This window comes from Pholis gunnellus (genome assembly GCF_910591455.1).
Source record: "Pholis gunnellus genome assembly, chromosome: 8".
Taxonomy (NCBI): Eukaryota; Metazoa; Chordata; class Actinopteri; order Perciformes; family Pholidae; genus Pholis; species Pholis gunnellus.
The window spans coordinates 22,921,142-22,936,786 of NC_136534.1; the positions used below are offsets into that span (position 1 = coordinate 22,921,142).

General features: G+C 40.9%; 1 protein-coding gene across 1 annotated transcript in view; it reads right to left on the bottom strand.

Annotated features, from left to right (window-relative positions):
- The window catches only part of syngap1b (synaptic Ras GTPase activating protein 1b), a gene marked incomplete at both ends in the record, with an annotated part of 123,771 nt that extends 114,804 nt beyond the window's left edge, over positions 1 to 8,967 (bottom strand). Inside the window, one exon of the mRNA XM_079163912.1 lies at positions 8,946 to 8,967. Within this exon, the coding sequence (XP_079020038.1) occupies positions 8,946 to 8,967 (22 nt within the window). The remainder of the gene's footprint in view (positions 1 to 8,945) is intronic.
- Between the last annotated feature and the right edge of the window lie 6,678 nt (positions 8,968 to 15,645).

Genomic DNA, 15,645 nt, shown 5'->3' on the forward strand with positions numbered 1-15,645 from the left:
AGTAAACAAGTGGGCCTGCTCACGACACAAGCATACAAAAGAGTCTCATTAGATACCTAACAGCTAACAAATGGCATCTACACTTACAAAACCATTAACTGTAAAAAAAAAGAGAAAAGAATAAAGCAAAGTTTATAAAGGCCAGAAGGTAACTGAAGTCCTTTTTCTGACACACAATAGTTCCTCTACCTTCTGTTCATGTTGAATAATGATCTTCACAGAAGGACATTACCATTCAAATCTACCCCACATGTATTACTTCATGAATACACACACCGTCATTAAGCCACCATGCTACTTAGCCACTTTTTCGACGATTATACTAGAATTTAATCACAGTAGATTACAGCTACAGACCAAGCTGAAATATTGAGCCCTGCCTTGACAGCACTGTCTGCTTCCTATCAAAGCCTCCACCTCAACACTTTTCACTTATTTCAATGAGCTATATGTACATTAAATGAACAATGATAGCATGGTGCTGAGGCAACTGGCATCCAAAGAGCCACCACCTTAACACCGCTTGTTTAAACACTTTTAACAAGTGTCGTCTGCTGAATATTTAGCTTTGCTGTGTTCCTAAAGCTCAAGTTCACGTTTATTTTTTGACTGACTAACAGTCAAAAGCCCAAAGAAATCTAACTTACTATCGCGTAAGACAAGGAGATGTAACAGATCCTCCCATTTGAAAGGTCGGAGCGAGGGAATGTTTGCAGGAGAAAAACAATACAATGAATAATTGATTATAAAAATAGTTCATATCAAAACTGTTTTCTGGTGATTGATGAATTTCAGCTCCAAAATGTTTTACATCCCAAAAAAGGACACAAGCATGAACGCAGAGAATCACAAAAACCCACATAATGTCTAAAATATTCTCTATATATTCTCTTTTGATACTTAAATACAAATAAAGATGCATCTGGTTAATTATTTATTCATTCAATGTCTCTGCCCACTTAATCCTTTTCTGGCACACATGGGGCTACGGCCTATCCCAGCATGCACTGGGCGGATGGTAGGACACCGGGCAGGTCGCCAGTCCATCACAGGTTGAACTCAGCTAGGCAGACATCCACTCACGCTCACATTCATACCTAAAGGCAATTTAGAGTCTCCACTCGCAATGTAGGAGGAAACCAGAGAAAACCCACACAAACGTGCAAAACTCCGCACAGGAAGAGCCAGGAGATCAAACCTGGGTCTTCTTGCTGTGAGGCGATAGTGTAAACCACTAAACTATCAAACCATGTGGCGGTTACTTTCATGACCACATCAAGTGCAGTGGAAGACTGTTTTAGTCACGAGGAGGATTTTTTACAATCTCCAATTAAATATATGGACCTGTTGGCTCAGGCCTGAACCTGCCACATGTCCAAACTGAATACAACTCAAGCAGAAAAAGTACAGGCACTGATTATTTTCTCAATTCATTGTTTGGTTGATAACAGAAAATAGTGGACAATAGCATCAGAATTTCCCAGAGCCCAAGGAGACTTCTTGAAATGTCTGTTTTTTTGTCCGACCAACAGTCCAAAACCCAAATAAATTTACTTTACAATGATGTAAAACAGAGAAGCGGCAATCCTCCAGAAGCTGGACAACCGCACATTTTGGGCATTTTTGCTTGAAGAATTATTGCATTATAGTAGTTGCAGATTCATTTTCTTTCAGTCGACTAAAGCTTAACCAAATGTTTTTTTTTTACATTCAAAACATGAAACTTTGAATGTCTTTGAATGTCATTCTACAACTGTGTAAAAAATAGATTTTTTAAATTGTGGTTATATAAATAATTAGATAGATGATAGATTGCTGCTTGACCGCCCTGTTAATACAGTGCTGGCCTACCTTTGTGTGCCGCAAGAGCAGACCGTTTTTTGACCACAGTGAAAATGTTGCGTTAAATGTTGTAAATTTGTAAATCTATTTCCAACACATTTTGACTTTTGGACAACGCTCTGGAGTTATTGGAAATTTCCAATCACATGAGTCGAAACAATCCTACGAAGGCACCACTTGGACCTAATTCTACAAACGCTAATACTAATAACATTAGTGTAGCATTTATCCGCAACTGTGCAGAAACACTGGCTTTAAACAGAGTGGATAGACTGTGCAGCATTTAAATGATTTACAGTTCAAATGTCAAACATTATAAATGAAGCTTCAAAGCTTCTAACTATTCAGTACAACCCTACAATCGACTAATTAACTAATTATTTCAGTATCTGTGGTGAGTACTGCTTACTCCCTGCACAAGTGTGAATTTCAGATTGCAAACTATACGGCCCCGCTGGAACTATACAGGAAGGAAATCATTTTTTGTTCAGGTTCACACTTATTCCTAACAGTTTTGTCATGGAAATGCTGTCATTCCAACACCCTGGGTAATTATTATTGAGTAAAAATAAAAAATATTCATTGATATTTCACAGCCACACCACGATATTGTTGCCATGTGCCTAAAATTGCCTTAAAAAATGTTGTCATTTCAGAATAGAGCTATTCACAGTTATGTACTTGTATTAAAAATAATGTAAATATTTAAGGGGACCGAAGTGGGGAGACGTGCTGCTAGCAAGAGAGTTGATAGCTTTGATATTGTTTGACTTACTTGCACTAATAAGGACAACTGTAAAAATAAATGTTCCTAATTTGAGGCAGAAAATGTGCTGCATCATAAACACTCCCGTTGTCATGTGAAGGTCATTGGTTTCACACGTTTCCCAGAGTTGGATGGAGGCTTGGCTCAGAAGAGCTGGTGCTGTACAAAAATCTCCATGACCTGCTTTGACCGCTTCTCTCTACTGAGCTGAGGGAGACTGCAGCATCTCAGCCTCAGACACGCAACGCAACATGCACTGTGGAAATGCAATGAGCCAAATAAGAAAAGGATTATTTGAGAAAACATGCACGAAACACGTACACAAACACAAAGAGGTATAAATAGAGGAATGTCTTTAATGAATGGCTCTACAGGTGGCTGATTAAACACCCCGATGGTGCAGTATAGACCTGTTCAGTGTGGCATGCCGAATTCTGAGCGGAGAGCGCTATATTCCTTATTCGGAGATTGATAGTCTGACACTGATGTTTAATCCAGCTTCACACTTCAGTGCATAGAGATGTTGTTTTTTTTATATTAATTTCAGAGGCCATTATTTTACAGCCTACTACATGTCAAAGGGAATTATAAAATCCCCCCAGTGTACTGTGTATACTTTTTTAATTATGTACATTATTATTATCATAGGCTTTCACAGCTATAGAATAAAATATCAGCAAAATATATGTAAATATATGTTTCTTATTATATTTAATAAAAAATTATATCTTAATTGCAATACAAAAAGCACACTTTGTAAAGTCGTCTGAAAACTTGTACTTTCTAACAACAGGTGTCACTTTTTTTTTAAACAGCGAATGTGGGAAATATAATGCAGAGCAAACTCAACACACCTTTGACTGGGGGACTAAATAAAGTATCTTCGTGTCATGATTTTTATCTTTAAAGAAAACAGTCCATCCATTGGTCACCCCATGACTCATACTACTGACATATGTACTGTAACTTCTCACACTGCCTCGGGTATTTGGCTAAAACCTCACAACTCTGAATCACGGGCATCCATGGGATTGGATGACATCATGCCCGCAAACCGTATGAGCCAACCGTATCCAGAGGGAGATCATTATCCCGGATTGGCAGCCCACTGATTGGTGCAGGAAAGAGGAGGCAGCTCATCCTGACCTTTTTGCTGTGAGTGAATCCTGACAAGATCAATCAAAAGCCAAGGCTCTCTCTCTCTCTCTCTCTCTCTCTCTCTCTCTCTCTCTCTCTCTCTCTCTCTCTCTCTCTCTCTCTCTCTCTCTCTCTCTCTCTCTCTCTCTCTCTCTCTCTCTCTCTCTCTCTCCTCTCTCTCTCTCTCTCTCTCTCTCTCTCTCTCTCTCTCTCTCTCTCTCTCTCTCTCTCTCTCTCTCTCTCTCTGCAAAGACCCATTGAGTCATTCCACTCAGGCTTTGCAGCAGAATTGAATTACCCACCCACCCACCCAAAGTGTAGCTGAATCTAAAAAGCCACTCCTCCCAGCGACTCAGTTCCAGCAGCCCCCATGCAGATTCCCCCAGTATCACTAAAGCACTAAAGGCTCTTGGAGGATAAGGGCCTGGGTATGCTTCACTAAAGCTAGATTAGTGTTGGGCAACAGATAAGAAAAAAGAGAAAAGAGGATCAGCTGACAACTGAACTCAATCTATTAATACAGAGCAAAAAGACAGAGAAAGTGACAACACATCTGGACTAAGGATTAATATATTCCTTTCCAAAAATAAACCATGCAGAGCCTACCTCACACTGTATGCAGACGACCTACTACACTATTGGGCCAAGAATAGAGTGCTGCAGGGATGAGTCCTAAAACCTGGAAATTAGTTCGCATTTTTGCACTTCAGGTTTACTTTCTTAACGTCAATAGGTTTATAGGTCAATAAGGGCTGTGGTTAACAAAAGCTTAAGAGATTTTAACGTTTGGCTCCACAACAATCAAAAACGTGTCGCGCAAAAGCGGTCGGTAACAAGTGGCTGAATGAGACTACAAAACGTCATCACATTGAACACTATAGTCCACCGTTAGCTCAGTGGTGATGTGATGTAGTTTCTTTGTAGCCTCACTTTAGCTGTTTAATAAAAGTGGCGTTCATTTGTGAAGACTATCCTGCTGAACAAAAACGTTTAAGTGTTATGAACTCGTGTTTGCCACAGAGTTTATTTTCTGCAAAAATCCAAAATAAAATGGAAAAAAATCCCGTTGACTCTGGGAACCACTGCGTTGCTAACTTACGGGTCGAGCTAAAAAAAAAAAACACGTCATCCCTGCAGCACTCTATACAAAAGGCCTCAAAAGACGATAAAGAATGCATCTCCAGTAAAATGTCACATCATGTTAAGATCTTGCCCGGGGGCATCAGTGCTTCTTGTTAGATCATCAATGGTCACAGCTCCTGGTGTAGTACAGACATTATTTATGCTGCCGAGGTCAACTATTGATTGACCTCCCGGGTATCAAAGATTTTGAAATGTCTGCCAGATAAATTGTGTTTAAACAAGCTTCGTAAGCAACTGCTATGCACCACCCCGTGTGCTTTATTTGTTGCATGTGTGAACGTGCTGATGAATATGTAAAATTCGATGTTGAGCGCATTCAATTGAGACCCTGTTGAGCGTTGATTGACCTCCTGTCTGCCAGGCCAGAATAATGACATGAGTGATATTTCCTCAATATCTTGACATCGTTGCATGTCTTTGACCAGAAAGCTTTGGGGGGTACTTGAAAAAGCTGAATGCACAGTCTTGTTTGACATTTAGAAGTGCTGACTTCCCACATCTAGTGGGGATTCGGCCAGCAAATGTAAATCGTCCGTGAACTTGGACAGGGGCTTCTTTGATTCGTGAAACCAAAGATCTGTCAACACCAGCCGAGAAGCTCTCCAGCTGGAGAATTCAGGCCCTAAATGTGTGATTAAAAGCAAATCCCTTCCCCTCCCCGAAAATGCTCATCGCTGGTCGTCTCCGCCGCTGATTCCGCACAACACTCGCAAAAGTCACCGCAAACGCATCTCCAGTGCACTCGGCGCCCCCACTGGAGAATGAATGGGCTCTCTCTTACCACAGATCATCTAGTGCACAGGGCTGGATGGATCTCGCGCATGCAGTACAGTAATAGCCTAACAGATGATGCTTCTTGGCACAGTCTGAGCAGTGGAGGGGTGTAAGACAGTCCCTTATGTCACATGGGAGAAAGAGAGGGAAAGAGAAGGAGGGAGTAGAGGAGTGCTGCAGTGCATTGGCGGTGTGCTGTCTCTTTAACTATGGCCATGCTTGACAAGAGCTGCTGTATCAAACTACTGTAAAATCGACAAGGCCGGGGATGGCTCAGTGGCTGGCTGCTTGCTTCCATAGTGTCCATCTGCTCTCATGGATACAGCCATCGTAGAGAAGGGAAAAGAGAGAGGAAGAAGAGACAGTGGGAGAGCCTGTGTGTGTGTGTGGGGGGGGGGGGGGGGGGGGGGTGTCGACCACAGTGGAGGAGAGGGAGAGAAAAGAAAAGGAGAAAGAGATAGACTGAAAGGAGGTGTGAGTTTAAGAGAGCGAATGAGGGAGGAAAAAGATTTCGCCAAGATAGGAAGGCCCATCTCTGCTGCTGCTGCTGCTGCCTCCCACTAACTGGCTGTTCATGTGAGCCGGTACTTGGCATGACTGCAAATGGCTTGCCTGGTACATTAGCTTAACTCACTCGTCAATGTGGGCTCAAATGTACATCTGCAAGATCCGCTGATCCCCCCCCCCCCTCCCGGTCCGTGGATCTATATCTCATCGCAAATCAATGTCACACTCATATCAGCCGTCTTACCACATATTTCATCTGTGGATGTTGAGTCACTGTGCGGCAATAAATATCACACTGTGTTACATAATCGCTTCGAGTAACCATGGTGCTTCTAATGTATAGGTGGACAGGGGAGATGGATAGAAGATCTGTCCTGAGTCTGTTGAGCGTATTGGCCAAAATACACGCTGGGGCTGCGGCTATACGAACATTTCCACAATTTCTCAAATGAATTGTTTGGTCTGTAAAATAGTGAAAATGATCGCGATTTCCAAAAAGCACAAGGCGTCGTCTTCTTGGCCTATGCTGCCCGATCAACAGTCCAAAAAGAACTAAACATATTCAATTAATGATGTCGTAAATGTGGGGAAACCAACACATTCTCACTATTTAGCAAGTGTTTCTACTTTAACATGTAAGGGAATATATGTGGGGATTTCACTTCATAAATAATGGACAGTAATTCATGCTAGAAAATACAGCTTTTGCAGGTGTCATCTCTCCATTGAGGGTGTAATATTTAACACTACTGATGCAGTTATGAATTTAGAACCATAAAACCCCAACAGCCGATTGGTGCATCTCCATATTGATTTGCCTCGCAATCCATCTTACGGCTAAAACCCCCGAGCAGTTGTACCAAATTGGATGAGGCCTAAGCTCCGAAAACAATGTCAAAAATGAAACACCGGTGTGAGATCACAGAGAACGAGTACTCAGTGCCATCGCTGACAGGTTTTTGAAGGTGCAGCACTGTGCTCACAATTTCCTGGCAATGACTCCCAGAGTGGGCTTGCACGCACACACACACACACACACACACACACACACACACACACACACACACACACACACACACACACACACACACACACACACACACACACACACACACACACAGGCAGAGCATCTCACCAACATTATGCAACCAACTTCTATAGCTGCACTTGCACAAGAGGGCATTTTGGTCATTATCTGCTTTGCTCCGAGGGAATAATAAAGCTGAGCGGAAAAAAAAGGGTGCCGAGCGACCTGCCACAGTTAAATCTTGCCTCTCTTTCCATGTGCAGCTCACATGATGACTCCAGGGTCACGGCGAAAGTCCAGGAGCTGAGGGGCTGAGCTTTTCAGGGTCGAGATTATGGTCTCCATTTTGGAGGCACCCCCATATTGTTTCAACAAGGGGTTACAGGTCTGACGAGTGAGCGCTCGTCTCCACACATCAACCAGCACTCTCTCGCTCTCTCTCACCCCGACAGTCACATGCAGCACACCTCCACTCTCTCCTGAACCCACACACTGACTACACCACTCATTCTCTCTCACACACACCAACACACACACACTCAGTTCCTCCTCCCCAACCGGTGCAGTTTTTGGCATCTAAACCTCTTTGATAACAGGTACTCACACACACCACGAAACCCCCAAATCCTTCACGGTTCCTCCAAACTTTGCGCTGGGCGTTCCATCTTATTCTGGTCGGACTCTGCTGTTTTGAGGACCTCGCTTTATTTTATTTTATTTCCGAATTAGCTTCTCATCACACACACTCACACACACACATACACACACTGCAAATTGAAGGCTTCGACTGGATAGAGTTGAGGCAGCTCACTGCAGCACGCCTGCTCACATATAGCATTAGTCACAGTTGCAGTGCAATGATACCGGGGGGAATCTGCCTTTACCGTACACCGAAGCGCCTTTCACCCACTCACGATCGAGTATGGGGGAATAAAAGACCAGGCAAGAATGAAGAAGCCCTCTCATTCTGGTCATCTACATATTTTAGTGGGCCAAAGTTTGTTTTTTTTTGCACACGGGAGGCAGGATACAGTCCATTCAGGCTGTGGACGAAATCCCAAATATAAAATCTACCAACAGCAATATTTCAAAGGAGATAGTAGAAGCACTCTAAACTCCTTGTACTACACTGAGAGTGCCTCGAACATTATTAGCATTTTACGACAAAGACTATGATAAAACCACCAAGTATTATTAGGGCAGTATAAACTCCTTAAGAGAAGCATATACCCTATAACACCATAGGATTATTATAGAAGATAAAAATATATATATATATATATTATAGCGTTTTCTCCCATTCATGCTGTGCAGCAGCTCTCAAACGGAGGAATGCACTTGCAAGAGTAGACCGTGACACCAGCAGTCTGCACATGCATACCTTATTACAATACTATAATTGCCGCATGCAAAAGGTCCACACGGACGCACGCTGCGCTGGAACCGTGTGTGTGTGAGTGTGTGTGTGTGTGTGTGTTTTTGCGTGTGTGTGTGTGTGTGTGTGTGTGTGTTTGTGTGTGGGGGCATCTATCGAGAAGGCACTTCAGGCAATTTCTATGCACCTGTCGGCTATGGTGCTTTTAGATATGCTTATCGCATATGATAGTGTCAGAGAGATAGAGGGAGAAGAGAGGGGCAGAAAGAGAGAGAGAGGGAGAGAGAGAGGATGGTGAGGAACGGGGGAGGAGGACAGAGAAGGAAGATGCAGTGGATGACAAAAATATATATAAAATATCTGCTCTGTCTTACCTTGAAAGGGAACATAGGACATGTTCCAACGGCATTGAACGTATGCTTTGCGTCTCGGCGGTCTCTCGGTGCTCAGAAGTAACGGGGAACCAAATTAGAAATAAAATTGGATTAAAATAATAAATAAAAAAACACGCGATACAGCGCTATTCACAGTTGGAGCCGAAGGAGAGGCCAATATTCCGCTGTTACAAAAACTGGCATCATAATCCACGACCGCTTATAAAGCGCCCGGTTCCCGGTGCATGAAAAAAAAAATACAGGATGCAGAAATATGTGTATGTGTGTGTGTGTGCGTGCGTGCGTGTGTGCGTGTGTGTGTGCGCGCGTGTATGTTTATTTGCACGCTGCCGTTGAGGTGTGAGGGTGAAACACGAGTGAGTGTGTGTGTGAGAGAGAGAGAGAGAGAGAGAGAGAGAGAGAGAGGGGGGGGGGGGGTGGAGGACGGAGCAAACGCATGTGTGCGTGTTTCCGTATGTGTGGGCGCGCACGCTTCCCCTATAACCTCTATAACCTATCTTTAGCATAAGCATTTTAAGCTTGCCTCTTTGAAAAAAAAGAAGTATATATATATATATATATATATATATATATATATATATATATATATATATATATATATATATATACATACATATATATAGGGCTAATAATGTTTCAGTGAGTGTAACTTCACTGTAGCCTACTGCTTCAGGCTACAGTAGCCGAGTGTGTGCAATGCCCCAAAGGTAGTTTATGACTTTACATACCGTAATTTACTTATTCTAGTGAAATTATATGTGGTTTATTTCCATTCAATCAATTCTGTCGGCTGCAACGTTAGGCATGTCATACCAATGTATCCGTGGCTACACTGTAGTGTTTTAAATTAGCCTACAACATGTGATTCGGCCGACAGGTTTGCTTCCATATGCAGTATTTAGGCTACATCTGCTGTTTTGGGCTCTTAACACTCTTCGCCCTTACAGACCTGTTGAAAACAAGCCAATTACAAGCTTCTCTGACAGCTAACTTCATAGATGATAACAGGAACTGGTGATACAATTTGACGTTAAAGGTGGATTTTACTTGACTGCAACTCCACTGACTCATTTATGTGTTTCTAAACGGCGAAATGCGACGCTGGGTGTGCAGCGCACATGACTAAACCACAGGAGCTGCATTAAGGTGAGAAGCTGTGGAGCCAAAATGGCGCCCTGAGCCGTAGTATGCTGCGTTTAGGTGACGTGGGGAAAATAACCATTCAGCTAGTATGGGGTGTTATGAACGACGCAAACCGTCATTAGCTAGCTTAACGCCCCGTTTGAAAGGCTGAATTAGCAGCAGCTATAAATGTTGTTTATATATATAACGTTAGTCTCATGCATGCACAACTTTGGCTAATTTTGTCTCACTTTTGGCTAATTTACAGATACTTACATGTCTGACACGATGTTGTCTTCCTTCTGTTCCTCCTCCAAAGACATGGCACCTTTGAAACGTGGATTTAAAATCCTCAAAACAAACTGAGCCAAAATGTAACTTTTTGGTGATGCTTTCAACCAAAAAAAGACTTGAGCAAGTGAAGGCTAGCATCACCACTTCTGCCCCCCTTCAGAGAGACAAATGAAGGCAGCACAGTGCAGCGACAGCCTTTGCTTTATATGTTGAGGTTTGGCCGCCACCTTGCGGTTTAAACCAGCAGCTGCAGGTGAAACTGGGACTAATTCAATCCAGAGGTTTTTATAACCCAAACTGACACTATCTCGCTAAATGAGGGAAACAGTGCAGGAGAGAGAGAAAGCTCTATACCCCTCCCTTTATTTCCCATATATCTTTTGAATTAGGGGCACAGATTTTCATGGGGACATCATTTCTGCATCATGCCAAAAACAAACAGAAGGACTACGCTCCAATAACAAAAACAAATGACAAAATGTAATTTTTTTTACCAGTCTGCCTAGTCTATTTAGTGTCAATTAAATTCATAATTCAACACACCTGTGCACCTGACACTTGTCACGGTAAGAAACGCACAGGTGTTACTAATAACATTAACAATGGCTCTATTGTCATGGCGTCTAAGTATGACAGTGAGCTTGCATGCGCAATACAAGGAGCCCAAAACCAAAGCAGCCCAATGAAATTCAGACGTCATTGATTTGATCATTTACACCTGTGTTTTTCTACTGTGTGTCAAAATGTGATTTGTTTTTTTTCACGTGCCTTTTCACAAGATCATTAAACCCAATGTTTGACTCAACAGCTGCAAAGTGGGCTCACACTTTCACAATAAAGACAATAAGATATCAGTTGTTATTGCTTCTGCTTCCAGGAAATAAAACATGTCACCTTTTTACCTTTTAACAGAGATGCAGTATTAATCTCTGGAGTCATTATTTAGCATTTCCATTCATCGGGAAATCTCGTTGTTTCTGGCACAAACACAAAATCAACATCTGGCTTTTATGTTGGCAGCAGTTGTAAATTTTCCCCCCAAAAAAAAGTAGTAAATCTTTCCGACGAGACACATTTGCCTGTGATGTAATTTATCATCCCCCATCAGACTAATTTAGAGGGATTCTCGCCATCGTTGTTTGATTACCACCTACAGTGGAAGTGATTAATGCCAAAAGAAAAACAGCCAGCCTCCGTCTACTTTTGCCTTAAAGATAAAAAGCTCTTTTCCAGAGGTAATGTATATGATTATGTAGATGTGCATTATTAGCCTATGAAAATAGCATCTTTAAGTGTTTTGGGGCTTTTTGTTGAGCAGACAGTTCTCCCTGTAGGTTAATAATGACCTGGGAACATTCTACCTCTGAAAACCAGAATGAATGTATAATTAGGATGAAAGCTCTGTGGTGGGTTTAATACTATTTGTAACATTTTATGGTAATAATTCTCGTAAAAAAAACCTTCTTATATCATTGAGATAATCCATAAATAAACCCGGGAGTGAGGTGAGATCAGCTGAAAATACAACACAGAAAAAACTAATTTGCATCCACATTAATTTATTACTTATTAAGATGCAGATTTTTTTTTTCTTGTCTATATGAAACCCAAATTCCTTCAGGATCCAGAGGGCTCACCTGGTAAAAAAAAAAATTGCTCCATAGACTGAAAATTGGGAGATAAAAACTCACCTAATTCCCTTGTATTTTAACTCTCAGAGGACTGTGTTATAAGGGTGTCTCTTATTTTGAAAAGCCTGTCTCGAATGATCCTATAGCAAAGTGAACCAGGATCAGTCTGAACTGGGCAAAACTAAATTAAAGTTCCTTTAATTAAATCATGCAGATAAACCATTAAAATACCCTTTGGATCAAATGAAAAGCCATTAAAACAAAACAAAAAAGAGGAGATCACCAATTAAAACCCTTTAATATATTCATAAAATATCATTTAGTTCACCTGAAATCTGGCTTGTTAAATGTCTATTAGCCTGCACTTTGCTGAGGTGTAGTAGGAGTTGGAGTATTTCTGGATGTGAAATGTGTTTTACTGCTCACACTCATCTTTTTCCTCTTGAATTGTCTCCTCACATAATTCTTAGGTTTAATTATAAGAAGTTTAAAATAAATACTGTCTTTGCTGTCACTAGATGTATTTGTTCTGAATCAATATAACTGATGTTCCAGGGCCTTAGTAGCTGAATTGATCCAGAACAATGTTGCTGTTTGGATCCCAGCTGGGGACCACAACTCTCTGAAAAAAACAAAGAAATAAATATATTTTAAAAGAAACACAGTGACGTTTTTAGAAGATCGACCACAAGATACCGTTTGACTACAAAGGCAATTGGGTGGCATTCACTAGCTGTATGAATTGATCAAAATGTGAATGAAGTTTTGAATGAAACCTCCTGTGTCCGCTTCAAATGCAGCTTTTTAAAGTTGTTGAATTGAACTTACGAGCATTTTCTGAACCTTTTGACTGCATCTCGACTGCTGGTTCATCAGCAAAGGAAACCGACTCAGCCGTCATCACGTCTGTCGAGAACATGTCGGGCGATAACAAGCGGCGCCTCAGTTATTTCCATTCACTGATGAAGAACAGGAGACGTGGTTGAAAGCTCAGAAACAAACCGAATAAGTGGACCTTGAGTCGAGATTATTTCGTCACAGATAGTGATCCCATGAACTTCCATGCCCGAAGTTGTTCTATTTGGCCTCTGAACACATCAACTCAAAAGGTTTATATTTTGCTTCATTCAGTTGAATGATTTGTGTTATTTTTGTTATTATTTAATTTGTCTTAACATTTAGACAGTTACACAAATTCTGGAGGATATAGATGGTTTTGGAGAGACACAACAGGGTAAATGATGACATCATTTAGATCTATAGACAGATAGACAGACAGATAGAAAGATAGATGGATGGATAGACAGACAGATATTAATGATTACCTTCATGTACTAATAGATAAGAAACACATAGCATGAGGTGAAACATTTTCTTTTTATTATTCATGTTACATATTAGGTGTCAACGCAGAGTATACATGTACAAACGTAATTTCTCAAAAAATACATCAAACTGAACTTGGACTCGACTACTTATCAGAAAAAAAAAGAAGACTACTTCTCCCAAATTAAATGATGTTCCCCAATGTTGATGTCTTCATTTCCTCCTTTTTTTTTTTGTTATGTTTTAAAAGGAATCGGGTTGAGTTCCACCTCGAGTACGACCTATAACAAGCACTTGACGGGTATAGACATACCATAGAAAACACACAAATACATTCATCACCATCGCCTAGAAAGGTTCAACACACCCCTTCCCTAAACTACAGTCAAATAGTCACTGAGGAGGATGACAACTGCAATCAACATAAGCTCACTGAAAATGTACGCAGGAGATAATTCGACAGAGAGGTCGGCTTTGAAATAAAATCTGAGAGAATTGCATTGGTTCCACTATAACAGTATAAATGCTGTATTTGTCCTTTGCTTTTGTCAACTTAAACTGTGATGCAGTCTTTCCTGAAAGATAAAACTGATGAATGTATACGTTTGTGTTGAGTTTTATCGCACAGATTGCTGAAATAAACCTCTGTATAAAATATAAACTCTGAAACTTGCACCACAGTTTTCTAGATTTATGTAACCTGTTTGCGCGAAGATAAAATCCAACTCCAGCACCTCACTTGCCTTATGAATTTCTACTTAATGCCATGTTGTATTTTTTTGAATTATAGACTGTTAGACCCTGGAAGAAACTATGGGTTTGAGTTAGGGAGTCGGGCCTATCAGTGTCTTCTTTACCTGTACTGTTACTCTGAACGCAAGGATTGAACTCCCGACGACGTGAACCTGAACCTGAACTGGACCTTTACTTGATCTTTATGACATGTAACACACATCAAAAACAAAGCAAAGAGAAAAGAAACGCATTCTTTCCAAAGTAATTTCCATTCTGATGACTTCAAACAGACATTTCAATAACATGTATATATTTCTTTTTTTTTCGTTTTGGAATGTACAGTAACATCACACAGTCCTGTTCTGATAACAACTCAACATCATAACTGGTCCTTGTTACCCATGTAGTTGTATCTGTCAACTGATAAAGAGCCATCCTCTTGTCTAGTAGCAACACGGCCTCGCTCATCTCTCCGTCGTCTGATTGGTCGACTCGGGTCGGCAGACCAACCGGCAGGTACGCAACCCATATAGGCACTATTCAACCACGTCAAAAAAATAAAGTAAAGTTATTCGATCATAGCAATATATTGTGAATATATAATTCTATCTATAAAACAAAAGCCCTCTCGTGGCTCCTATTTCTAATACAGTAGTCTAAATGTAAAGTATGTATGACAAAATCTAACATAACAAATAAGTAACCCCATAATAACAGGTATACAATCTCTTATTAACATACCGCGATGAGGGAAAAAAAAATATGAAAACCTCCGGAGAATTAGTTTTTTTATGAAGTCTGATGACAGGGCTCAACCACTACTGTCAAGAGTTCCCTTCAAGCAAGGCGTTAAAACTACAATACTGTACAAGACTGGCTGTACTGCTCCGCTTCATTGTGGCCAATAAAAGGTTACTGCTTTTTTTCATGAGCAGCCAGCAGCCATCAGCCAGCTGTCATCACGCCTCTCACTGATGAAGACGCACCATTCATCACTGTTTATTTCCTGGGCTAATTTTTCTCACTGAACTCCACATGAACATTAACTATCAGTTGATGAATGAGCAATTACAACAGTGACGGCTGATGGAAGCGTGTTGGTTACTGGCTGTTTAGCTTGCTCATCTTTTGGATAGCCATGTCAAATGCTGGGGGAAGTTATTTTTATATTTTTGTTACAAAGAGAACAAAAGGGGTTACATCTTAAACTTTCCCCTTATTTAAAGTACTAAGCAGTGATTTGGTGATTTGAGTCAGTTTATTCAGACGTCTAGATGTATAAACAAAATTTGGTTTGAAAAGTTAATCATTTTTGACCGCCAGGCTACAGATAATTCTTGTTTTTCTCAGCATTTAAAGGTGCAGTGTGTGGGATTTGGCGCCATCTAGTGGTGAGGTTGCAGATCGCAACCAACTGAAACTTCTACTTTGGGCAAAAACGTGAGCTGATTATTCACTGAGGAAAACATATTTATTAATATCATATTCTATTTCTGCAAATAGATCTCCCGAAATTATACACACTGTTCCTTTAAATTACTATAATTCAGTTCCAGGTTTGGTCTAACTAC